Below are 27,719 nucleotides of genomic sequence, written 5' to 3'. Positions count from 1 at the left end.
CAGTAATGTACTTCAAGACATCAACGGGATAATTTCTATAAATTATTCTTTTAAGAGACATTACAGATATTGTAAATATGTGGTTGTATCCAAGGAAACAGATATTTATCAAAGATTGAATAACATGTATCTACGTTATATCAGTACAACTGGATACCAGTAACCAATATTTATTATACAACACGATAATGGGATGCTTTAACCATCGAGTGAAAGATGTTAATTAACTTTCACGGGTTGGTTACTTTCCCTTTATTGTCAGGAGAAGCCTTATAAATCAAAAACTTCTGAAAATTCTGTAGGTATTTAATTTAGACGTTCAAATAGCAAACCTAGGTTCCCCCCTTGTTTCCATGGAAACAATATTGTATTCTGTTTTAAACTTCATTTTATATCGTGTTTCGCGTCCCATTCGTAATAAGAATGACAGATGTCATTAGAATGTACAAAGATTTGTATCACATTATCTATCCTTGCCGTTAAAGTGATCACTTTATCTACCCTAACTGTTGAAGAGGCACGTATGGAGCGCCAAAAACATTAAAATCTCAGATCTCGCCAAGAATGAATGAAATTGTTTTTTATCAGGAATATGCTGTAAAGAATATAAGAATTTCTACCTGTTAAAAGGTGGTGCATTTGATTTTGTAAAAGAAAATATTGATGACGGTCACTTGGTTTCCGTCTTCGCATTGAGTTTAAAAACTTCTTTCTTTATCCACACTTTGTGAAAACATCCTCATTTTTCACTGTTTTGGATGTCTACGTTGTCATGGTAATGGTTCCAGCGCCGAATGGAGTAAACGGAAATAAGTAAAATTCAGGATCTCCCCATAGTTTTAACACTTCATTATGTTCTATTCTCCTGGCCCATAGAATATAAGCTTTCTAAGTACCTACCTTTCATCTTCGTTATTCATACTCCACGATTCTGATCTATATGTGACAACACTCCAAGAGACGACCTTAGCATAGTTCATTCGATATTTTTTTCGCAGTAAGCGATCATTTCACCTTTCTGAATGCTGTCTTTCCTTGATATATTCTATTCTTTACATCCTCCGTACAACTTCTGTTCCATTTGAAACTGCCAAGATATTTACTTTACGTCTTCAACTTCTTTGGTCATCAGCATTACTTTTGCCTTGCCGATGCCTACCTTCATTCCAAACTCCCTTCCAACCAATATTATTTTCTCCATCATCGGTTGTAGTTTCTTTTCTGTTTCGGCAATTTCATTGTACGTTGCAACTCCCGTTATCCTCTCCACCTTTTACTACCCGCCCAAGGTCGACTACTAAGTATGTCTGTTTGGGTAAAGGCAAAGGAATAACTTAATAAAAAAATGTGATTTTAAATAACATCTTTATGCTGAGATACTCATTTTTCATATTTTTGTGTGTTAACAATGAAAAAATCAAGTGCACAACAAAATGTTTGGTAGAGTTTCAATTTGAGGGTTTAAAAAAACAAAATCCCGTTGCTTACATGTAAATAAGTAAATTCATTCATTCTTTGCGAGATCCGAGTCAACAAAACCCCCAGGAACTCGACTAGTTGCCTCTACTCATTCAAACCTATTTAACATAAGATAATTTTTTATGCTATACACTATACACTATACAGGTTGAAAAAGTTGCTTAGAGAGTCAAGTAGACTTTAGAGATTATTTGCGGATTATTTTGAGTTACTTCAGAAGGTCACAGGTTCTTAATAGAGTGTCCATATGATCTTTGATTCTTAGACATTCTTCCAAAAATCATCTGAGACGCTCGTATATTTTCAGATTTAGTTCTCTTTCACGTAATGGGATTCAGCGAGATTACCCTAGGGATGCTTGTACAGGAATTTATGATATGAAGTATTCGAATTGATTATAAATTTACAAATATCATTCCTTAAACAAATCTTTCATTTATGCTTAATTTCATTAAAAATAATTTGAAAACTTAGTCGCCTTCCTGGAGCGAGCCAATTTTAGAGATTTTTAGATACGAATTCTTCAAATATTGAGGTTAATTATAAATGTACACGTATAAACCCTTAAAAAATCCTGCTACAGTTTTTTGCACATTTTTGCAAATTGCCACATGATGTGGGGCGGCGCCATCTGGGCCAAAGCTAATGAATATTCGCAAGAATTAATAAAAATTTGATAAGGAATGTTTTTTAAAGTTTTGAAGTTTCTCTGACATAGGTACTTAAATGTGGATACTCAAAAGAAATCTGCCAGAATATGTAAAGAATGTAAAGAACTCCTTGTCTGGGGAATGTCTAGAATATCCTTAAATGCCCTTTAATAAGCACTTGACAAAAGCGATCTAGAAGAATCTCAGAAGCGAATTCCTGCAGAATCTTTAATGATCTTTAAAGGATATTCGAATAGCTTCTGATTAATCTTTCAATAATACAGAAATCCTTGTGGAATCCTTAAATGATCTGTAAAAATCACTCAAGAATGAATATCTTCCAGATCATATTTTAAAAAAGATCTCCGGAACGTTTCTGGACTGATCTTCGAAGAAATTCGGAAGTTTTCTGAGAACTTCCGACGTATCCCAGAAGAATCGGCGAAGATTCCTATTTTCCTTTCGCAGTCAATAAAAGAAATTTATCTAAGAATTGCTGAAGCATGTCCGGATAATCTTGAGTGAGAGGACCTGAAGAGGCTTTAAAGTGTAACGAACAAGCTCTTTGTAAAGAATGTAACATACCTTTCAGTCTGGCGGAAGTTCCTGAAGAACCACTGATTAATTGTTTGGGAATCTATATTTTTTACATTTTTTTTAAAAACCGAACCCTGATTCGAACTTGGAACCTCTCCTCTGGGCCGTAGCAAAACATCTAAGTTAGTCAAGTCATTCTAAAAAGTTGAAAACCCAAAAACCTTAAGAACACAAAATTTGTAGTTTGCAGTTTGCATAAAATGGGAGAAGAGTTCACACGTAAACCTGGAGGTTTGAAGTTGAAGTTCCATTCTAAAAAGTCGAATAAATGCAATCGCCATAAAAGCACATAATTATACAGGAAAAATAGTATACTAAGGCAAACAATTATTGTATTGTCCAACTCCACAAATGCCAGTTTTATTTCAAGTTCGTCACCTTCTTTACAAATTATACTAATCTCTTCCATTATTCCACTGATAAAGTGTTGCTGTCACCGCTAACTGTACTAAGCCGTTGTACTGTACTATTGACATTACCACCACTAACAACAATTACTACGTTCTTAAGTGCTCTTCGATTTCAGTAAGTAATTTTAAAAGAAAAAAAGATCGTTGTTCAGTTTGTTTAGTATAAAGTATGTTAGTTTAAACAAGAGTTAATAAATTTACATAATTTACACACTATAAGTGACGTAAAGAGCGATTATCTAATTACAGTTACAATATTTATTTAACTTTCTTATAGAATGAAGTAATGCCCGACAAACTCTTATATCATCCTTCGATCATGGTTTATTTGATACATATGAAATATAGAATGTCTGAGCCGATTTGAGGCATATCACAGCTGAAAGATCAATTTATCAAAGTTACTCAAAAACGTCCCTTCTTCGCGGACCGGATCTTCAGTCTTGCTTTGAGCTAATTTGTTTACAGAGTGCCGTTAATTCTACGTCTTTTTTTAAAATCTGGTCATTCGCGTGCCCCACTGTTACCCGAAACCATTTCCGTCTACCACCTTATGCTTTATCGAGCATTCTTCATTAATAAATCACGCCTTTATAATACCCTCGCGTGCACAAAAATAACGTTCACAGTGCAATGCACTATTTCGCAAAATACGAAAAAGGCAATCCTATATATAAAAGGTTCGGTTAATACGTGCATTTATTCCGCTAGAATACACAATTTCGCGTCTCCGCTATATATACGAAGAGAATACCGACAATTTTATCGATCGCCTAAATAGTAATTGCGTATCTATGAACTACTAGGAGACCCTTCACAGGTCGTTTCCGTTTGGCAGATATGGTGGATTTACCCATACGTCACTTCCGGAAGCGTCAGATTGCGGATTAATGTCCGAGCCAGTTTACCCAACTTTGAAATCGAATACTTTGTTGCATGTGACGGCGAGCTACTGTTTGTTTGCTGTTGTATAAAACTACTACAATTTAGGCGTGATTATTAACGAATCAGTGTTTATCGAGAGTGCCATGTTGCTAACACGCGTGCACGAGAAGAAAATGCCGCTAAAAATGGAAATCCGTAAGGGTTGTATAAAGAACGATAATCTGATTAAAATGAGATCAAAGTGGATGTATGATGGATGAGTTGCTAGAAGGGGATAATTATCAAATAATGGCTTTTTCCATTATTGGATTACTTAGAAATTAAAATAAAAATATATTGTGATGTATGGATTTATATACATTTGCACTTCAAAGGTAAGCAATTTGAATCCTATTGACCTACCTTATAAAACTAATACTTTCATTTATAGTGTGATACAATGAAATACTATTATTTATAGATAGCCAATCATATTGGTCTATGATTAAGTTTCCCGTAGCATATTTTTTGTTATTTTACATCCCCTGGGTGTAATACAGAGAATAAAAAGTACGTTATTATACGTAGGACGGCATGTTGCCTCAAACTCAAAATTTTGATAATCGAGTTTCATAATTCTGACGAAAAGTTTCATCAGAAGAAAGAAAGAATAGCTCACTCATTTAGGGAATCATACGACTGGACTATTCTGAAACTTTCCTCAGAATCAAACGTTTTTTTCTTTCCTTCTTAGTATGATGAAATCGTTTCTCAAAAATTTTAGGAGCGGTCTCGGATTTTATGATTGCGCCAATCCACATATAAAAATATTTAACTCCCGCAAAGTTACTTCCACTACCCCTTGCAGTAAATAAGTAATATTCCTTGAATAATTCTGACGTTACTTTACACAGAATAATATAAAATGCCGCAATCAAATTTCGTAAATAAACAGGGGACATAAAGCCTGTTTGTACACAACTCGTTTACAAAAAAGGTCTCACGAAATAAAATGTGAGTACTCAGGGTCTGTTCAAAGAAATATCCAAAGTGAAGTTGGTTTGTCAAAGAAACGCAAACGATTTCGAAAATACCCTGAACAGCCTCGTTTTTAACTTGCTCCACTTATTTAAACAATCCGCACCTCCACTCAATTAATCCGTTTCGTAATTGGCCGACGAAGAACCAACGTCGCAAAATTGATTCCCATAGGTGGAGCGCTTATCATGCAGGTGTCCTGTTATCAAACCTCGCGAATTAATTTGCCCGATAACGGCTTTTGCACGCACGTTTGTCCAGATAAGACTCCGTCCATTTTAAATTAAATGTTTCTTTATTTGTGCGTTCCTTGAATTTCAGACATTCATTAAATACAATAACAACCCTTAAATTACTTATACAAATTCACAATGTACAATACAAAAAGTTAAACACTACACTGACCATTAAATAAAATCCTCCAAAATGTCGCTCAGGTCCTAAGCCTGAAATTTCTAATGCTAAACCTAAATTACGTTTACAGCACGTAAATTTTCAACTACAGGGTGACTCGGTCTCGTCGTCGGCATTATTCCAACTTAGAGAAACGAGACCTCCTTGCAAAACAATATCCATGTACATCCTCTAAATCTAAAAGGATAATTAATGCGCTAATAGGGTAGGAAACGGAGACGGATTCCCGAGGTGCTATTTTTGAAAAGAAAACGGTCAGAATCGTTTGTGTTGCAAGTTGCAACCGTTTTATTTTGTTCTACTCCCAGAGGAACAGTGCGCGGGACCAAGGAAATGCGATCCCTGCCCAATCTTACTATTGTCATAGACCAATGGTCTATGTTATTGTCAAAAAAAAACTATTGCACTCGTTTGTGTTCCCGCTTACTGTTCGGTCAGGTCGGGGTCTCAAAAAGTGTGTCAGAAATCGCATGTTTAATTATTCACGATAGCAGGAATCGATTATTTAATGTTGCTAATTGAAACGTTTGTTTAATACTTAAGATTTTTAGTTCCCGAAGTGGAAAAAAGTGTTGAAACTTCGGCATCGCTGTTATTATGTAGATCAATTTAATTTCCAGTACACAAACAACATTGTCAGATTTTGTTACAGTGGAATTTATTAAATTATTTCAATTCGCTAGTGGAATAAAAACTGAATGTATAATGAGGGATTATCGCAATTAGTAATGCAGCGTTTTCAATTTAATTCGAAATAGGTGCGATTTTTTTTTCAAATTTGCATCCATTTGCGTCGCGGAATTAGCATTCATACGTGGATAATACCCCCAACCCCCAGCGCACTTCCGCATGCACATGACATGGAGCAAAATCAATTAAATCGTCAAGCCGAGAGCACAATATCTAATTTCGAAGTTACTTAATCTTCCCGTTTTGAATACACTTCAGTCGGCCGTCCGTTCTGCAGTTTAATATTACCGAATTGTAATTTGAATCTTCGGAATTAATTTGGCGAATTGGTGGTGCAGGAGGGTCCCTTCCAGATGCATTTGGGCTTCTGCATGAAGTGTCATCAATTAGAGTATAATATGCCTTATCATTTGGCGACCAGCTATATAATGATTTGAACGTCACCCCCCCCCCCTCTCCACCCGGGTACGTCGCGATGCTGCGACGCCGACGGTATCATTTGCGAGCACGCGCTACACCCCCACGCAGAAACGCGATCTCGCGACTCGCGAGTACGAAATTCCAATCTGCAATCTCTTGCAACAGTCTTACGCCGCCGTTGTGCAAAGTTCGTCGATATCTCTTGTAGGTGTAAACCGCGCGTGTTCCATTTCGATGCTGTGTTTGTTATTTCAAGAGATTTGGGCGACACACCCTCAATTTTGATCGTAATTTTACGTTTTCTTATGCGACGATTTGGTGGGTTTTTTAAACTGGTGATTATGATAACGGTTGACAGTTATCTTCTCACTGCGGATGAGGTGAGGAAGAGGTTTACACGTGGAAATTACAGTTTTTTTCTCAATCCGTGATCGGCAAAGAATACAATTTCATTCACAGCCTTGAGTCCCTTACACATGTACGAACAGTATACGGAAATAATTGCTCTTCAAGGTTTAAACAGCTCGATTAGTTCTAGAATTTACTGACCTAAATTTCTGATACTATTTCTAGTAAGAAAGATCCACAAGTATGTGTGACGTAGAATTAATCTTCTGCTAACCTTGACTTGCATCAGTCACCATAATCACTACTTTCGATAATCGGGGAAATCGCCATTTCAGCTTGTTTACTGCAACTGTATTAGATGAGTCATCCAGCTTTTATGGGTTAAAAAACTCCGGTCTATTTTTGACACAGTCAAATTTCTAGCCCATTAGTGTACGCTTACTAATTCTCAAATAAAAAGAGCACGGTGCACAGGTGGTTACGCTAATTATTTTTTGCAAACAGCTCAAAATGAGACTTGTTTCGATGTTAAAGACGTTAAAGAACCTTTCAAGGAAACATTCCGGTTAATCCTCATTTTACGAGGTCGTCAAATGCGGAGTGAAAACAGGGAAACGAATATATTCCGATTCGCGAATTGACTTTCGCTTTTATAGCACCAATACAATAACAGACACTGATTCACAAGTCGTGAAAATATGCTAAAAATATAACATCGTACCGGAAGTAATCATTTTTGACAAGAGAACAGAGATTAAAATGAAATTGTCTGTAAATAGGGAAACACGGACGTGTTCCAGCAATCGTAGTACATAAAGACGAATAGACCACAAGCAAGAAGTCTCAATTTTATGCTGAATGAGTAGTGAGTATAAATACCTAATCAGTGATTATTTTAAACGGCCAAAGAATATACTGTAGCAGTGGAAGAATCTGAGCGATCAAATTGGCATGCATTGTACCTGAGAAGCAATTTTCTATTTCAATGCAATTGTGTATTATAATCATAATTCATATAATTAATCATCAATGTTAGTAATGCAGTAATGAAGAAATAAACTGTGCTAGATCTTCTATTTTGTTTATTTTCAATTGTGTACAACGTTAGGTTACCTATATCAGAAAGTTACTCATACTTCGTCCTTTTAATTACTCGTATTATTCATTTTTTGAAATGTATGGAATATAAGACTACAACATTTTCAAACATGCACTAATTCAGTAAAGCTCGCAAAGCTTGTTTGGACATATTACTCCGCACGCAGGGGGGCGACAATTAAAATAAGAAATTTTTAAATCACTTAGTTTTTGTTTCACAATCACAATAGTCTGGTCGTACAAGATTTGCTAAACTATAGGTGCACTAAACTCACACAAACGCTAACTTCACTTCGCTTCATAACACAGAATTAGATGACAAATAAAACTGCTTTAATGAGTAAGATGAACAAATTTTTGGTGACTGTTCGGATGGTAGAAACTTCTAACTTTTAATACGAAGGGAGCTTCGCTGTACTACACTGCTTCCTTTTCAACTCGATGAAACTTTTTCCGGAATCGAACAACAGACGAACTTCTCACACAATTTTGGTGAACTTGCTTCTGAACAGATTTATTCTAGAAAATGACGAACTGCATCGTCAACAAAACAAATAGGGCTGTGATTGCTCGTACTTAAGCGTAAAAAAATGTACATGCTCAACAGCCGCGAAAACTAGCAGCAGCCGCAGGAGACTCTTTTTCTCGTTGTCTCCAGTATTTAAGGAAGCACCACTTCCAATCATTTTCAAATAACTGGTCACTTCTCCAAAATGACAAATGTATTAATGTCAATTTAAACTATCTACTAAATCAATATGCTAAATACCTGTTCAAAATGTTTTTGAGTATTTAAACGCACAGCACAGCACTTAATACACATTTCCACTTCCAACTTTTTGAATGTTGGTGAATTTTCGTTAAAATATATCCTTCTAATGGTGTTTAATGCACCAACTTTATTTTTAAGTGTTTAATCGTGTTCGTGTACAGAATGAATTATTTAAAATATATGCAACTTCGAAGATCTATATCTTTTTAAATAAAAATTTTACACAAAAGAAGTATATATCAAATTTGTGTAAAATTTGGATGGTCTACAATTTCTGATCATATTTTTTTCGAAAGTGAACCATTAATGATTGAAAAGTTAAAAAACCGACTAGATTTCGGGAATTTTATACGGAAACACAAGGGATGAGAGATCGAAAACTTGGATTCACCACCAGATTGGAACTACTTCTCGTTTTGCAGAAAATGACCTCTTTTCAGTGTCTATTTCCCGAACTAGATGGTCTAGTTTGTTACTTACCTAATAGCTTATTCCGAAAGTTACCATTATTCTTTGGAGAAAGATTATCTGAGAGTTTTTTTTAAAGGTAAAACGCTAGGAGGTGAATTTTTCAGTAGCGGCGATTGGCGAACGTTGCCGCACAATGAGCACAACTATTGGATAAATTTTGTGCTTAAAATAAATGTTTCTTACGACTGCCTTTGACTTCGATTAATAATAGGTACCTACAAGTGTTTCTGAACAACAGAGAGTAAATTTTAAACAAAAAAATAGTTTTGTGCAATGACAAATACTTACAGTATAAAAGTACACAATACTTTTATCTCGAATTCTATTTATTAATTATAGTCGTTTATTTTATGTGGCGGAGAAGTAATACCTACTTTTTATGGCGCCCCTAATAAAAGGCAAGCCATGAAAAGTAACTTCTCCAATTAAATTATGCCATTTTTTCTTCAAACTGCTGCAAATTTACCCAAAATACTTATTTTAGTAACAGGCTTTTATGGGATATTGATAACGTTCGCTAAATACACCGTCATTGTTAAGTAGCAGTTTGTTCCCTTTTCATAAATAGGGGGGTGCCTTTTCCTTGGTAACGTAGTATTTAATTGTTGTGTTTCCATAACACTTTTCCCTCCGGAGACAGGAAAAGGAAAATCTGCTCTAACGATAATGTCAAACTTTGGCGCCTACTACTTAGTCGAACAATGACCGAATATTTTGACGTTTGAAGAAAAAAACTGTTATATCATTTCCTTCCTTACATTTAAGCGTAGTCGTTCAAAAATAATTGTCAAACACGTCATTATTTTTCTTTTAAGTCCTGTATCTGATTCCGTAAAAGTCCAATATGGCGTCCATAAGAAAGTAGTATTTACATCTAGCGTCTTATGGAAATTCTGATAACAGATTCTCCTGAAAAAGGTCCCATGGAAGCTGGTGCTAACGGGAATCTCGGGCGGAATCAATTTCCGACCGTCTAAGCCAGGGAAAATGAAACCTAAATTTGACATTTTTAGTTTTTCGGTGATATCCCTTTATTTTCAAAAACTTTAAATGCGTTTTTTTTATAGTTATAAAAAGGCGCTTGTCCCCATTTAACTTACACTATATCTCTCACCGTTAGGTACGGACCTCCCGGTGGTGAACCTCGAATTTGAGCCACTCTGTACATCTTTAACCGCAATAATATAATTGAAGTTACTTTAATTCACGTTGCCAACGCCATCGCGTGAGTGACAGGCCGCTGGAGGCACGTTTTTTTGTCAAAATTAAGATCCAAGACTGTTTTTGCGATCTTTTATGAATTTGGAATCGTTTTAAGGGTGTTTCAGGTAAAACTCGACCCTCTTAAGTATCGCCCTAAAATTATACTTTAATGGATATCGTATATGGAAAATAGTGTACGTAACTCTATTGAAAGCTACCTTTTCCATCGCTTTTAAGGTTCGTTATCTAATATAGCGGAGTTGGTCACGACTTATTTTGGATTATCTTCATTGCCTAAAAATTGCCACCGTTTCCCTTAATTTCCCATTTCTAGCACTGCCTTAAATTTCCCCAAATTTACACAAAACTTCTCAGAAATAACATGAAATGAGGATTTCTTCTAGATTTTCTCAATATTTCCTAATATTTCCCTAGAACTTCCTTATTTTCTGATTTTTCCCGAGTAAGAAAGGATCAGTTGCTCTCTTCGTAACCAAAGAGGTGAAATTCCAGACTCACGATATACAGTGAATTTTTTTAAAATGCGAACATAGGAGTTTGCATGCAATGTAATTTCCCTAGGTTCGATTTTAAAAAAAAACACATCAATCTATTGAGTAGTTCAAATGAGTAGTAGATACAATTGACAGCTGTCATATTTTTAAAAATACCGCCGTGCAATTTAGTTACGAAATCGGTTAGGTTATTGCTTAAAATGTCAAGGAGGACACTTCGAACATTTATTGTAATTGTTTTCGTGATTTATTTTCTTCTTTTCTCCATTTATGTATTGAATAGATCAAATTAGTAGAATACCAGGTGCACATGACCTACAAATAATTGAAGGTTGGTTCACAATGAATTGTGATGTCAGCGCGTGCCATGTGAAGTCAAGTTTTCGTAAGTTTAATAAAAATGTGTCCTAAAGTTGCTATCGCCTGGCATGGCTTATTTAAAAAAATCTTACCGAGTGCTCTTCATCATAACGACTATGAGTTGCTGTTCATAGTCACACATGTTGCGCGATTTGGGAATGTGAACCGCGCACATCTCATAGATTGATGTGTTTTTTTTAAAATCGAACATAGGGAAATTACATTGCATGCAAACTCCTATGTTCGCATTTAAAAAAAACTCACTGTATACTTACCACTGGGCTTGTCTTAAATGCCCCGATTGCTATCCTCAACGCAGTATATTCTGGATGACATTTTAGTGAACGTAAATCAGTTTGCTTGGCTGATGAGTATACAACTGAACCATAGTCTATTTCGCTTCTAATTAGGGATAGATATTAATAACGGTTTTCTTAAGGTGGCGTTTACATTCAAAAAGTGGAAATTTGTTTCCACAATAACTTCCTTCTGGGTATATACAGTTTTGGATGAAATAACATTCATTCAAATATATAATGTTCCGACATTTGCATGAAACAAAAATTATTTAGCTAATTTCTATACTTTCGCCGTTATTTCAGAAAGATTTTCTTATAAAAACTCCCATATAAAATATATATCTTTCATTTTTATCACATACTGATAAAAATTTGTTCAAATTTAACTTCATTCACAAGCTTAAACCTTTAGCAACCATCGGTCGTTAACAGAAGTTAATTTTTTTTACCTCGAAACAAAGTTATTCAGGAAATCGCAAGGCAACTTTTGCACTTTTTGTATACCAAATGAAAACATTGATAATAGCTCTTAAAAATATTTAAAAAGTCGTGAACATTTGATAACTGCGTAAAAAACAATTCTTGGGCGGTTTTTCACGAGCTTTCTAAGGATTTGACTAGGTTACGGTTGGGTGAATGAAGCTGATTTTTTACAGGCTAATGATAGGTGCTCTTAATACCTTGACGGTGTTTCTTTTTGATATTTTTTCTCTAGTTATAAGATCTTATAATAATAAGATAATCTCCATCGGTAAAATTTTGATCACTCTCGTTCAGTGGATTTCGAGCTAGTCCCCTACTATGTCACATTGTAAGAAAACTCGATATTCTTCGTCGTCAAACCTGACAATTACGAAGCCTGGATGAGTGAGTAGGGTTTCAGCGTCCACGTACACTGATCTACGGAAGCTAGCTATAGATGGGAGTATGCTTGTTTATTTAAATTTAGTTTCACGAAGTGAATCGGAGATTGCCAGATTTAATGTTTGGGTAAGGGCCTTTTCTAATTCTGCGCACTGTACCCTTCACGAACGACTAGAACTTTTTATGTTGTCCAGTAGGGACAAATTATGAATTTTTACGTCACAAAACAAAAACTGAAAAAAACATTTTAGTGAGTAGAGCTTGGGCGTCTATTCACTAAGATAATACTCAAAAAAGTTATTTGCACACAGGCCCAACATGTATAATGAGCGAGTGTTGCACTCTAACAAAATCTGAAGCACTATTCATTAAAAGCTCTTAAACCACACGGATCGTCTTTAAAATACCCCCCTCGAAATGAAGTCAATCCCTTTCCACATTACAAAAGAAAATGTATCATAATATCTACTGCAGAAGTTGGATAATTTTAGAAAAGAATCACTTCCTTGATAGATCATTGCATGTAATGACCTTTTAAATTAATTGATTGATAAACTGTATAGGAATTAAGCACATTTTTGCCAAACATGCAATTAACCGTAAATTTTTATTAATCATGTATACGTTCATGTTTGCTTTGCGGATTTATTCCGAGTTGCAATCACTTTGTCAGGCAAACGCGTTGTATATTCTGCTTCTGCATATATTTTTGCTGTTTTTACGGTGCGTTATTCGAAATTATTCATAAAAAATGTATGAAAAGAGAATCTATTTTGAATAAGATTCGTAGAACTTCTCTCACAATAAAACGAACGATGCAAACACCCAACCGCATTAAATTAGATACATTTCGTGTTGTGTTAATATCGCTTTTAGGTTAATGGAAGTTAGGAAAATCAAGATCTGTCCTTTATTGTATAACGAGCGCAACACGCTATTTCCCTTACGAGCCAAAGCTCTCCAAATTAAAAGCTCTACAAGCCTTTGACCAATTTCCCTTTCATGTGTAGGTATCGTTCTTAAAAGACCCACCCCGCTACCGAAATTAAAATTAATAACACTTCTAGGCCGGATCTTTTGACGTAGCAACAAATCAAACGGTCTATATAAAATATGCATTGGGGAAGAAACCGATTCGAACATTGAGCCGGTATTGGATTTGAAATTTTGTTTGATGGAAACTATCGTCTTCTTTCTGTATTTCCCCGGAGGTGTAAGGAACCATTTGCAATGATGTTTATTTAGGATTATTTAGGCTAGATAAGATTTGTGCTTTTTTCGGTAGTTTCTCACGATTGTCTTATCTTATCATTTTGGTTTACTTCTCGGACTGCTCGTGTATGGTATGGTGTACTAAATTGTGCACTGCCTAATATGTATGATTGCGTACGAAACCTTGTTGGCCGCTTTATTTGCATACAATGAAACGCGAAGTTAATGGGAAGCTAGCTGTAAATGTTCATTTGCATTTTTCGTATTTCCTAACCGAGAACGATACGCTTAAGTTGTTGGTAGAGGTTGGCTGAAAGTAGAACCTACGAACTGATGGTTTTCCAAGTGATGAACCTCGTAAAATCTTTGACGATACTAAAACGTATAGGGGGAATTAAATCAAGGATGTAATTACAATAGTTTTGTGACACGAACATTGGATATTACTCGAAATGGCCTCTGGCGAGGAATTGATGCTCGTAAACAAACTTATACGTGTTTGTTTAGTTCCAAAGAGTCTAAAGTGCTTGTTCGTGTTATATCGAATCATACGGTTTTGAAATACGACTTTCGCCGCTGATTTAATATATCTCGTGGGCGTAACCTGCCCGAAGCAGACCTAAACTTCTGAAGTCGTAATTTAGACCGAAAATGTGGGGGCCTTATAGCAATTAATAAGTAAAAATCTTCAAATATGGCTATCCCGCATGTGTCTAAAGTGGGAATTTTCATTAATTGTTAAATGCGCCCCACACGAAATGGAATAAAAGTAAAATAATTATGCAAATTACCCATTAGTGTGAGGGAAACGTTCCCCTAATGGTGCCATATCTCACCCAGTAATGCGCCTTGGACAGTTCTAATGAAATTAAATAACGTCTCTATCTATTAGACACACTGCTACTGTCGTGCTCTATCCAGACTATAACAGAATCAGTTTCCATTACGTATATAGTAATTGCTATTTCTTTTGGGCCTTTTTACAAAGTGTGCTGACCTAAATTCAGGTTTAACGTGTGATGTAAATAGTCGAGTCCAAATAAAATTTTTAATCAAGTTTGCATACTCACGATGCCTTATGCCTCACAGGAGACGATCAATCCAACAATGGACATTTTCAGTGAAAACTGATGAAATGAAGTGGCTCTACTTTTAATGACTACCGCAAAGCAATCAACAAACCTCGGATATTTTTGCTTGAATCCTGGACATTTTGGTTTTATTAAACCCAATTCCTTCAATATTATCGATTGATTGGGTTATGTGAAAATTTCCGCAATTTGCCATCCAAATCCAAAATATATATATACTCCAATCTTTTATCTGTTTCTGTATCTGATTTATAAGTTTCCAGCGAGGTTTCCAGTATCCAAACGTTTTATGGTGTTTCACATCACCATGCTTGAGGTCACCATTTGGTACGCAAATTTTGCTGCATGTCAAGGTTCACTGTGCTTAGGATAATTTTTTTCTCACATTCTATTTTTTGAACATGGCCATGTGAAAAAACTATTTAAAAACTATAAATAGCCAATAAGTTAAAAACCAAATTGGCATTTGAAACTAACATGTTTACTCATTTGATTGTAATTAAAGGTAATTAATACTCATGTTTTGGTTTTCTCTCTGTATTCTTTAAAAAAATAAATTTTTGAACACGTATCAAGGATGTGTTCTTATCCTCGAGAAAGATTGTTTATGGATGTTTTCGATTAACATAGATTGTTAAAGCACTAAGTTGTGCACTAAGCACAAATTATAGGTACTGCTATCAAATAAGGGTAGATTGTCTGAAAATTTACTTTGCGACAGGTTTGCATATAAAGAGCCTTCACCATCTCTTCTTTGACATAACATTTTGATTTTCTAAGTGAACTGGAAAATTCTTTAGCACAATAATTCACTGGCCTCCGGATACCCCTTGACATACATTTTACGGTGACGTACTGAAGATTTTTCTTTGTTTTTTTTTTGTGAATTACCCTTAATCTAATATCAAGTCTAGTAATATACTTTAGCTTGCGTCTCTCGGAGAACTAATTTCCTTTTTGATTAGGTAGTGCTTGTTCTGGTAACCCAAATCCGAATTAATCTCTTGTATTTTGCCCAAAACAAAACTAATATCTTGGACCACGTTCTAATGGATCTCGTAGGCTAAGAACGAATGCCTCTCCAAAAATCCCGGAATGATCTCTACTATTCTTTGTAATTAATGAATGCCGCAATTTAAAAAACCGTTTTTTGTTCAGAGCAAATTTGATGGGCAGTACCCCGGACTGCATGAGCTTTAGGCTGTCCTTAAAACACGGAAATAGAGCTGAATTTTATTTATTACCATGTAGTCGAATCTATCTCGCAGTGATTTGATTTTATGTCAGTACTTTTGATTACAGGAGCCTCAATTAAGATAGTATTTACTGTGTTATCTCCGAATGAACTAACCCACGGTTTCAGAAAACCATTAAATGGACAATGCGCCATAGAATTAAAATACACAGAACAAAATATTATTGCACCAATTACTTTCGAACTTTTCCACCAGCCATACAATTTACTAAAAATTCCATCCTCTAATTTTTGACACAGCAATGCAATACAGTTACACAAAGTTACCAAAACCAAATGTTGCATTGGGATAGTTAATTTGATTTATTTTATAGCAAATGTGAAATTGACATCTAATAGGTTTGAATGAGTAAACTAAGTCGCTCTTAACCGTAATGGTAGATAAAGTGAAATAGATGGTTGGGCATTCTAATGACATCGGTCACTCTTTTTCAAATGGGACGTGCAGCACGAAATAAAATTAAGTTCAGAACATATGACAATGCTGCTTCTATGGAAACGACCGCGCTGGCAGAACCTAAGCTTGTTATTTTTGACGTCTAAATTAAATTCAGAATTGTTAGAAGCTTTACAATGATTTGAAGGCGACGATAAAGGGAAACTAACCTACTTGTGAAAGTTAATTCACTGGATAAAATATCCCTTTATCGTTTTGTATAATAAATATTTGGTAGACAGACAAGGGTACTTTGCAATCTGTTTATGTCAACACTAACTCGCAGGTTTTCACTAGCATTGCTTATTGAAAATTACACCAGTCAACGAAAATGCACGTAGATGCGTGTTGATATTTCTACTAAAAACCCCCCTTCTTGTCTGGCCACGATCACTACTGATTGAAATTGACACATTCAGATCTAAGATAAGGGAAGTTATAAATATTTCTCCTTCCTGTACGTGTGGATCAAGTTTGTCAACTTATCAGAGAACTTCAGAAGACGATCCTTCGCCTAATTTGGTGTCACCCTCTAGGACTGAAACGTGCCGATCCAACCGATGATGTCAGGAAACCACATCGGCGTCAAAAGCGACCGATAAAGAAAATTTTTAATTTTCTCCAACACCCGAAGGCACGGTTTTATTAAGCGATTTACAAATTATCTTCCTGTTTCGATTAGTTTTATCGTTTGTTCCGTTTTGTCAGGCGAACGAACGCGACAAAATCAGGGTTGATTCCGCGTAATTAAGTTTCTTCCCTTTTCGTATCACTGCCGGTGGTAAGTTTTCGGTCGTATTTTTCTTTCTTTATCGTTCATCCTAAGCACGTAAACTATAAATAACTGAGAAAATGATTAATTTAACTCGTTTCCAATTTGTACCAAACGTGTACATTTACCTTAATTAGGCCTCTTATTTGTAAATAAAATACAACGCCGAGGTTCCTTTCGTTACTTATTTACTATCAAATTGGGGAGCTTGTCTGCCGCTAATGGCCAGGTATTTAACCCTCCTGGAGGATATGTAGGTATTAAAATTAGTTCAGTGGATCACTCGAAAAGTTATATGGCGCCGTTTTTAAGTACCGATCTAATTGAACACGTTTACATTATCATTATAGCATTTCTAACGGATCAATAAATTCCTAGTACAGTTTTCTAAGATCATAATTAAATTCTAATTGGACGGGAGAACATCAAGATCACGTAGTGAAACTACACGAACACGCTACAAATTTCAGTTTAACTCGAGCATTATGAGCATCCTTGAGGAACAGTTATTAAAAACTACTTGCTAGTTTTTTTGCGAAACTGTTACGGGAATTTGCATTTTTTCGACGTTAAGCTCTTACGGGTACGGGTACCTACTAAGTACAGGGCATTAATTTCTTTTCTATGTAGTTTTGAGTCCAACGAATATGCAGTTGGTACTAATTTATTCAGAATTTTATTGTATTTTAATTAAATTTAATTTTTAAGGACTTACATAATTATGTTCTCTATGCAGAGTTTAAAGAACAACGTTAATTGGAGAAGGTCATGACCGGGTACTTTCGTTAGGTAAGTTAGTAAGCAATACCTTCAGTGTAATTGTTTTCTTAAGGAAAATAATACAAACAGTCCGTGAGCCAAACTGTGTAACTAAGCATATTTGTGGTATACAAACAGTCCGTGAGCCAAACTGTGTAACTAAAATATTTGTGGGAAAAAAAATGTTTGCAGTCATGATTTTTGTGTCTTGTAACAAGCATAAACAATTATAATTATACCATCTTAAAATGGTTGTTGTACTCGTGCAAAATTCTCACCCATTTAGGGTTTTTTCTATTATCTCAGTGGTAGAGACATATTAGCTAAGTAAACAACAACCTCCCCAGCACCATGAAAAATATAAAGACTTTCAGGGAATTCAGGTTCAAATTAAAAAATTATTAGTTCAAAATGCAATCTATAAAATCGACCAATTCGTAAACATCTGCAAATAAATTTATTTACTTTTTAATTTAAACTTTGTAGATTGCTATGTTACAATGTAATTTTTACTGTCCTGACTAGCCCTTACACAATGTTAATCCATTGTCAAAAGGTAACAATAAAATTGAATTGAATTGAAAAATACTAGTTTCCGAGTAATTCTCAAGCTTTCTGAAGGAGATGTTAGGACTGTTGCTAGAGTTCTCTGTTCCTCTGAATTTATCGGTAAATATTGCCCCGAAACGTGGAATGCGCTTGCAATGCATAGTGAGGAAAATTATCCTCCTGTTCCTATTCTTGGACGAGGTTCTTGTTGATCTCCGTTTAACATGCTATGGAACCATAAAGGAAACTTTCCAGTTGCCCTAGAAGTTCTTCTGAAGGAATTGATGAGACACCTTTCAGATTTAATAACGATATGGATAGAATTTAGTATTTGATGGAAATTTAAAAACCAAAATAATCAAAACGCAGTTGCTGTAGATTTGTCACGGAATTTAACTACTTATAGGAAACGATATTTACAAAAAAAATCCTCATTTCAAAGAGTTGAGACGCTCATGCAAAAGCCGTCGGACGCCACTGGTAGAGAAAATAAAAACTTTTGCACATCATAAATTGCATTTTGATGCATAGAAGGCATGTACCAAATTTCATAAAGATGTCTACAATATTATTTCTGTTATTATTGAAAAACTATTTTTTTTTAAACTATACCACCCTGTATCTCAAAAATGAAAACGTTTAGGACATACGTTCATAGGAAGTTTTTAGCACATTTTTGAAAGTCCGGCTGAAATCTCAGTAATTACAACAGCTAGAGACTTCAAATTTTCACTAAAAGCTTTCTGCTATAGTGTAGATGTGCAGGCTCTAATCTATTTTGAGTTAGATTACTCATAAGATAGATAATTTTAAACTTCGCTAATAAAATACTGATTGGTTTTACCAAAAATGCGCTTTCAACATGCATATGCTGATTTACAACTTGTGTCTTAAAATGGGTCCAAGAATGACCCTGTTAAATATTAGCATGTCTTTACGGAACACTCTGTATAATTTCTTATTGCACTGCCATGTTAAATTTCTCAATTAGACCAACTGTTTAGCACTATACATTTTTGGTTCCCAAGGGGAAGTATTTTATACACGGACCGAGATTTCAGTTATACAATATCACAAACTTAGATTTGTTCTAATGAGTTATTTCGCATCAGTTCGCCAAAAAGTTACCGACTTGGCACATTAAAAATATCCGTAAGTCCAGCGATGGAGCATCGCAAAATTCTAGCATACTTTTTCCTTCTGTAGTCGCCCTCTTGGCGCTACAGGTTTGAAAATGGAAGCTCTTAACAAAATCGGATAGGGAATACCCGAAAACCTATTCAAAAACCACCCATCTTCGTAACTCTTATGGTTTCTCAGAAAAAAATAAAAGAAGAGATCCAAATTTCACCACTTCTTTGGGGGTGGCTCCCAAACGAAACACGTTAGACCCTCGGTTTATTTGGAAAAAGTGCCTGTCTTGATCCTCTCTATCACCCAATTTTTTTTACATGCGGTCGTGTAACACCTTGTATAACTATAAATACACCCGCTACACACAAATCTGCGCGGATGATGTCTGATAGTCCAGTTTGCCTGGTTTTCGTATGCTAATGGGAAAACATATCTAATGGCTAAAAATGACACTACAGTCGTTCCGTAGATCACATCAGTCTTGAATTCATACTTAACATTTTAAGAAATTCAGCACAGTTTTTTTTTATATAGTGACCGTTGAACTGCTTTCATTAGAAGCAAAGAATGAACGTGTGTTTGAACCTTGTCGTTTTTTATCATTAGTTTGGGCCACCATTTCCGACAAACGGGCACCGCCCTTCAAAAATATTAATAGATCAAAGGTAGAGCTTTCGCCCTTTTGAAATCCTCCCACTCTCCCAAGGTGCTGGAGCCTTTAGCAGACATCAAATATAAAAACATAGTGTCTCATTCACTTATAGGCTGGTTTAGCTGTTTAAGGGCCCGAGGGTTCTTCAATACATTATCGAATAACTTTCGCAAGCTCTTGACATAATACAGTGCTATATATTAAGAAGTAGACATAGGGATATATTGTTTTTCCCTATGTCTACTTTTAAATGACAAAATCTCCTGTGAAGGGCGCCTAGTTCTATGCAACTAAAATAACTTTTTAAAACAAATAAAGATCTGGCTGTCATATTAATTAATTTGAATATTGTCGTTTTGGCTTCCGTATTTTTGTTCTCGTTCGTGTATGATGTATTCAACTGAAGAAAAAGTTGATATTGTCAATTGGTGTAGTGGTGGTAGCAGTTTAAGAAGCGTAAGGGATTTATTTTCTGTGAAGTCCAAGCACCAATATTTAAATTAATTAATATGGCATCCAGATCTTTATTTGTTTAATGGCCGTTTAAACGAACCGACAAATTTAAGCGGGGCTTAGCTTCAGCGTAGCTTAAAATCCATAGCAACGATTATTGAAACAATGGTTGCCATGGATTGTAAGCTACGCTTAAGCTAAGCTCCGCTGAAATTTGTCGGTGCAAACGATCATAAGGAAGTTATTTTGGTTGCATAAAATTAGGTGCCATTCAGAAGAGATTTTGTCATTTAAAATTAGACATAAACAATACACGTAAATCTCTATGCCTACTTCTTAATAAATAGCACTCTATGTTCGCAATTAAAAATCATTTCACGTCGCCTATTTACGCTATTTGCTATAAACTTCAATTGTCTAATCCACCACACAGATATATTTAACACCTCTTTGAAATCTCTACTGTCAGAAATTGGATAAAACCCCGTATTTTCTGTTTTCATTTGTCATTTTCTTTTTTCTTTTGTAATTTTCTTTTTCATTTATTCTTTTCTCATTTTTTTGAGTTGATGGTTAACTAGGAATTTATGATTTTGTTACATAGGTATATAGCAAGGTTAATTAATTAAACGTAGGTGTAGTAATTTTAGTTAAATTTGAAGTATACTCGCTATTCCACTTACTTTATTTGTTTAAACTTTTTCCTGTATTTGGATTTTCTGTAAGGACAATAAAGTTATTATTATTATTTTCATTTGATTATGAATCAAAAGTTTATTATTATCATAGCGATCAAGTAGTGTATTCCATGCCACCTCATAATTAGCCTAGGAAAGATTTTATAACTTGGGTTGCCAATCCATCTAGCGAGTCCCGCAAATAGTGGGGCTAATAGATTCCTTTGTGTGAATAATGGATGCATACCTATCTCGAAATTTGGGCCAATCTGGAAAGGACTTATCTAATTTGGGCAAGTGTATTTATATGCAACTTGTGTTGACTTTGATTATTATATGTTCGCTACATGAGTTTCCGTCGATATCATGAAACTCATTCTCGTAATTGGATATGACTTTTCTAAAGAATCTCGGTAGTCAAGTTAATTTTCTAACTCTTCTAAGACAATACCGAAAACTCACAGAACTCACGTCTAGTATCAGCAAATAGCGATTCTTTGTACCTGGTAGGAATGTAATGAGGTGCTTTACAGCCTTAGGAGGATTGTTGGCAATATTATAGTTCGTTGGGCGACTCGCAGCATCAGTTGATTTCGATAATCTTGAGTTTTGTCAGTCTTCTTCGATCAAATTTCCTTAAAAACCACGCTCTGCTACCATATGCTTCGGTTGTAAATAACAACAACACGTCTTGTTTTTAATGAAAGTAGTTTTTATACATGATGTGTCAACTTAGATAAACATGATAGCATGACACGCCTTCTCTCGAATGAATTATAACGTCAAAAAGACCATGCGTTAACATAGTGGGCTACCTACGAGTACATACGCAAAATTCATTGTCACTTTTACTAATGTATTTGAGGTATCAAGAACATATCTTTTGCACAATCACACCTTTTAACTCATATTTACTACCCTAGACCTGTTAGATCTAATACGTATTCCAATCCCTATGTGATTTAATAAGTATAATTTCAGAAAAACCCTTTATTTTGAGAAAACTAAGTAACATTAACAGAGAAAAGTGAACGGAATGTACGAAAGGGCATTGAGCGAGGGCAGTAGTTTTTGCATTTCATATTGAAGGTTGTAGAACTGGTGAATGAATTGAGCCTTCAGCGATCGCTCTGTCTGCTGATGAATGAAATGAAATTGAACTTTTACTTGAATACGAAATTTGTGATGCCCCCGTGACCGCGACAGCATTCCCATCTTTTCGTGCGAATATCACCATTTTTTCAATGGATTTTTCCACATGACTTTCCGGAACACTGAATGATTTCCATCCTTCGTGATTTTTTAATGTCGACCCACTGACGTTCTTCTAAACGCACTTTCTGTATAGCTATAGGCTGAAGGACTTTCTTTCTCCAAGGCAATTGTGCTTTTTTGAAGCTCGTATTTCTTTAAAACTAGTTGAAACGTTTTTTTTTGCATCGGCTTTTGAAAGAATTCTAGCATTTTCAATCTTTGCGTGTTACATCCAACTTTGAAGTGTCCTTTGAATGTCGACACCCCCATTTTCTGATACGAATAACATTACGTATAATTGCAGAAATTTTACCTACATTGAAGCTTCTATTTGGAATTACTTTCTTTTTGGCGTACATTGTACTCACTTACCACCCTTATAGCTCTGTGTACTATATTTGTTACTAACCTGGATCACTCGTGAAGCTTGCCTCGGTTCTTTCGCCAGAACGGACCACATAAATGTCTAATGAGTTTATTGCCTTTTAAAAAAGAGATAACGCAATCGTGCCATAGTATTTTTATTATGGTATAGGTATGTCAGACCTACCTACGTACTTGTCAATTTTTGGAGTGGAGTTTATCGCCTGTATCGATTTTTAGTAGCTATAACATGCATCATGCGTCCTCGCTGAATTAGTTAGATCGCTGGCATTGATGATTGATGCATGATTAAAGTGCAGTTAGCGATCGGTAATGAATATGTCGGGCCCGGATGTTATTATTAGGTTTAGGTTACGTAAGGTTAATTGAATTGAAATAACATTCGGTAATTTCGATTGTTACTGTTTGTTGAATATGTAATTACACGTCGCCACGCCCGTTATTAATTATTTAACGTTTACGGGAGATGAATAAATCGCGTGTAACTGTTTCCTTCTGTAGAGTGTGTCGCCCAGTCTCTCTGCATTGATTTTATCGTAGGGATAGCGTCAACAATTTCAAGATAAGCGATGGAAAGTGACGGGAAAATTGACAGTGATAAAGTAACTAAGTGAGTTCGGGGAAAGTGAAATGCGTACAATAGCAGCTTCTTGTTAACGTCATGTTGCCAGAAACACTAGACAATGGGCTTCGTAGTCCAAACAACAACACCGGATTTCCTCGTTCTAGGGGAAGTTTGTGCTTGAGTCCCGCCGGAGGTACACCTGTAGTTGATAACAAGCGAAGAAGCTGGTGCGGAACTCCATCGTCTAATATTCAAGTACATGCGAGAAGATACGGAGAATTGGGACACTTCATAAAACCACGGTAAACAATTTCAATTATTACAAAAGCGGGAACTAAAAGCGTCATTTAGTTTAAACGAGATTCAACTGTCATTGACACAATCCACTCGGGTAACAAATGAAACGAGTTACAAACAAACCAATCAATGTGGAATGTCATTTGAATCTCATCAACCCCAGTTCGGGATACTTTCAAATTATAAATAACAAGGGCGAGCCATTGAATAACAAATAGGGACTCGTTTTAAGTGCGTTTGAGCGTGATCATAATTTGACACATAATAATTCCTTTTGTTTTTCAAACGCTCAAAAACAGAAGCCCTTTATTAGAAAGCTTTAAAAGCATGATTTATTGTAGTTCGCGATTTCACCATTGTTCAATTAATGAATTGTCTGTCTACAAAATGCGACGTACTCGTTCTTTTTCATCTCTTTCCAAGTAGACTATTTAACTAACTTACACGAACTGGAATTCAAAGTGGCGTGTAAGTGTGTGTAAGGTCAGTGTGGCACCCTTGCAGCGAGGGTTGCCGTTTGATTTTACGATTCAAAAGTTAGCTAAGGTGATATTTGCGCCCTTTCATTAATTTTTTCAACTTAAGTATCAGAATATCTAAATCGAATTTTGTTTGCTCAATTTACCTGTTAATCATGTACAAGAACTTAAATTAAATAAATCATTTGCCTTTTTGCTAGTGAATGGAAGAACAGACCCTAAGTAATGATTAGGACTGTTCACGTCTAGCCTAATCCATTAATTATTACACGGGGGTAGATATTAGTACACGGTAAATATAAATAAGAATATCTGTCTTTCCCAAATTTATTTTAAATTCTTAGTTGTTGGCTTACATAGATACCGTGCTATTTATTAAGAAATAGACATAGGGATTTATCTGTATTATTTGCCATATGTCTACTTTTAAATGACAAAATCATCTGAAGAGCATCTAATTTTATGCAACCAAAAGAACTTCTTAAAACAAATAAAGATCTGGCTGTCACATTAATTAATTTGAATATTGTTGCTTTGGCTTCTTTATTTTTATTTTCGTTCGTGTGCGATGTATGAGTGTGTGTATGTATGTGTTACTAGTTTAAGGGGCGGAAGAGATTTATTTTCTGTTAAAACAAAGCAACAATATTCAAACTAATTAATATGACAGCCAGATGTTTATCTGTTTTAAAAAGTTATTTGGGATGCATAAAATTAGGTGCCTTTCAGAAGGGATTTTGTATTTTGTAAGTAGACTCCTAAATAAACATCACTGTATATGTTTCGGCCATATAACATATAACACCCTGTATACTTTACAATCTTGAATAATGCATAATTTTACCTACGTAAGTATTGCCGTTGGTGAGCTATTTTAGAAAAAAACCTGATTTCTTTCGTTGATGTTTGACCACAAAAAATTCTCCCGATGTCAGTCGAATTGGAAATCTTGGCTTTTTCTCCCTCTTCACTAATTCGGAATAATAAGATCTTCTACCGGACCTTTTGTAACCATTTAGAATTTTTACGTCTAATTTGATTGTACTAATTTGACTTTTCAGACTAAGTATTCAAATTCTTCAGAATAATATGCAAGTTGTTAACAAAGACCTACTTTCAGTAATCATATATTAATTATTACACTTGCAAGGGGATCTGGAGTCTGCCATGCTTTAATTGTACAGTCGGTTCGCAAAAACTCTTCACATTCACTTCAATTCTCGCTTCAATTTAATGCGTAACTTTAAACACTATAAAAAGCAGACGCTTTCACCTCATCTTCCAACAAAGTCGATTGAACAAGTAGAAAGCACGTGACTTGCAGCAGCACCCGATGTCTGCAAGTGGCGCTTGCTATAACAAAAAATAAACAAATACAGACATCGTAACTTTCCTTTGTGATTTTAAACTTTCGTGACGACAGTTACGTAAAGATACGAAAAAGTAAAAACAAAACTTTATAAATAAGTTCAATAACACACACAAATCGCCGAATCAAACATGCGCATACTTTTCCGATTTTTATTGCAAATCATAAAAACTGAATTGCGGTAAAACGCGAACGTGTAATTTTGTTTCAAAACACTTTTCACTTTATTACACTTCAGAAGCAGTTACATATTTTATAAACTAACAGATGCCGCCGCAACAGTCGTTGATCCATAAACAAATATTGTTAACAAAGGCAATCACTCTATTGTATAATAAAAAAAATGTTTATAATTGAATGTATTTATTTACTGTAAAAGTGATGTAATAATTTGTTTATACTTACAAGTATTAGCAGATGTGATAATTTCTGAGCTTTGATGCGGTTATAAAATTATAATACTAAACAGATTAAGAGTTATGTAATTTAACAAAAACCACTTAAGATATTTAACGGAAAGCTACAACATGCAAATTTAATTAGTTTATCTTTATACTAGACCAAATTTATATTCATTCATTAATTAGAAAATTTTACTGCTACACCTACTTTAGCATCAACTTTTTTACCTGTTCAGTTTTTACTGATTAATTCATTTTACGGGTTTGGTTTTCCAAACTTTGGGCTGTTGCGTGAAATAAAAGTGGAATCTAACCCCCCAACGAATAAGAGCGTGGCCAAAAAACCCAAACGGAAGTCATCTTCATCAGATTCATCCGAAGCACCGCTAGATGATTCCTCGAGTGAAGATTTTGAAAACGAGTGTGTGGGTTGCGGTGAAGACCACCGCTGTACAAACAGAAATGAGGACTGGCTTAAATTTATACTATGTTCTCGATGGTTGCATGAGAGATGTACCACATATTCCGAGATTTGTCAACCATGCGATGTTAATGCAACCAAGAAAAGGCCAGGAAGTGTAAAGTCCAACTGTCCTCCTTTTGGCGGTCCATCTGTACTACCCTGGGGAGGTGAGATGGACCAGTTTAAGGATTTGGATTTTATTTTTTATATAACCAGTAGTAGTGTTTTTGATGCGGGTGGTTAATAAAATATGAAACTATAGTATTTATACTTTAAAAAAATCACTTATTTGAATTTTTTTTAATTACTAAAATAAGTTTCCAGAGTATTTCAAAATATGGTCTGTCGCTCCTCCCTTTACCCAGCTACAGTCAGTAAATGGAAAGTGCCCTTAATAACATCTCGCAAGTGATTTTTGCATCGATTGAAAATAGGAATAGCTTCTTAGTTAGAGACTATCGCATTTTTGCTGTACCTCTTTCTTACATTTTTAATGCTTCTCTTAGATGCAATCCGAATACGTGCAAAGTGGCTTATATTTGCCATGAAGTCGGGACCGGGGACCAAAAAGAAGCCACTAACTATCGGCCTTCCAGCATTTTATCTAATTTTGGCAAACATTTTGAGATGGTTCTATATTCTAGAATTTTTCCATGCGTTAAAGAATTATTATCTACCGCTCAACGTGGCTTTGCTCTACAGTGACTAATCTTACGTCGATTACCCATTTTATAGCTACAGTACTAGATAATCAAGGCTAAGTTGACGTTGTCTGCACTACCTTTGCCGAATTTGATCATATTCCTCACGATGTGATATTTGCCAAATTAGATGGGTTCGGTTTCAGCAATCCACTTAAGCATCTATTTGCCTTATACTTGTCGTATGCCCTCCTGCTAAAGTTACCTCTGGACTACCACAAGGATCCAACCTTGGACCCATGTTGTTTATATTATTTTATCTAATAATATCTAAGTATTAGGTCTAATTCCAATTCTCAGGTGACTTACATGCGAGCTTACATG

At 35.3% G+C, this 27,719-nt stretch overlaps 1 protein-coding gene across 10 annotated transcripts in view; it reads left to right on the top strand.

Moving 5' to 3' along the window:
* LOC116169584 (protein sprint) overlaps nucleotides 1-27,719 on the top strand; it is a 189,340-nt gene that overhangs the window by 128,850 nt on the left and 32,771 nt on the right. The window contains exons 1-2 of one of the 10 annotated variants that reach the window (XM_031485712.1): nucleotides 6,723-6,942; nucleotides 23,661-23,987. The exons of 6 other annotated variants lie outside the window; for them this stretch is intronic. In XM_031485712.1, coding sequence (XP_031341572.1) covers nucleotides 23,782-23,987 — 206 coding nt within the window. In that variant the 5' untranslated portion in view covers nucleotides 6,723-6,942; nucleotides 23,661-23,781. Of the gene's footprint in view, nucleotides 1-6,722; nucleotides 6,943-23,649; nucleotides 23,988-27,719 lie in introns of those variants that run through there. 3 more of the 10 variants (XM_031485713.1, XM_031485714.1, XM_031485715.1) reach the window with 3 other exon arrangements.

The sequence above is a fragment of the Photinus pyralis genome, unplaced genomic scaffold (genome assembly GCF_008802855.1).
Source record: "Photinus pyralis isolate 1611_PpyrPB1 unplaced genomic scaffold, Ppyr1.3 Ppyr1.4_LG4, whole genome shotgun sequence".
NCBI classification, from domain to species: Eukaryota; Metazoa; Arthropoda; class Insecta; order Coleoptera; family Lampyridae; genus Photinus; species Photinus pyralis.
Note: the sequence above shows the minus strand (reverse complement) of the source record. Positions and strands in the feature narration are given on the sequence as shown.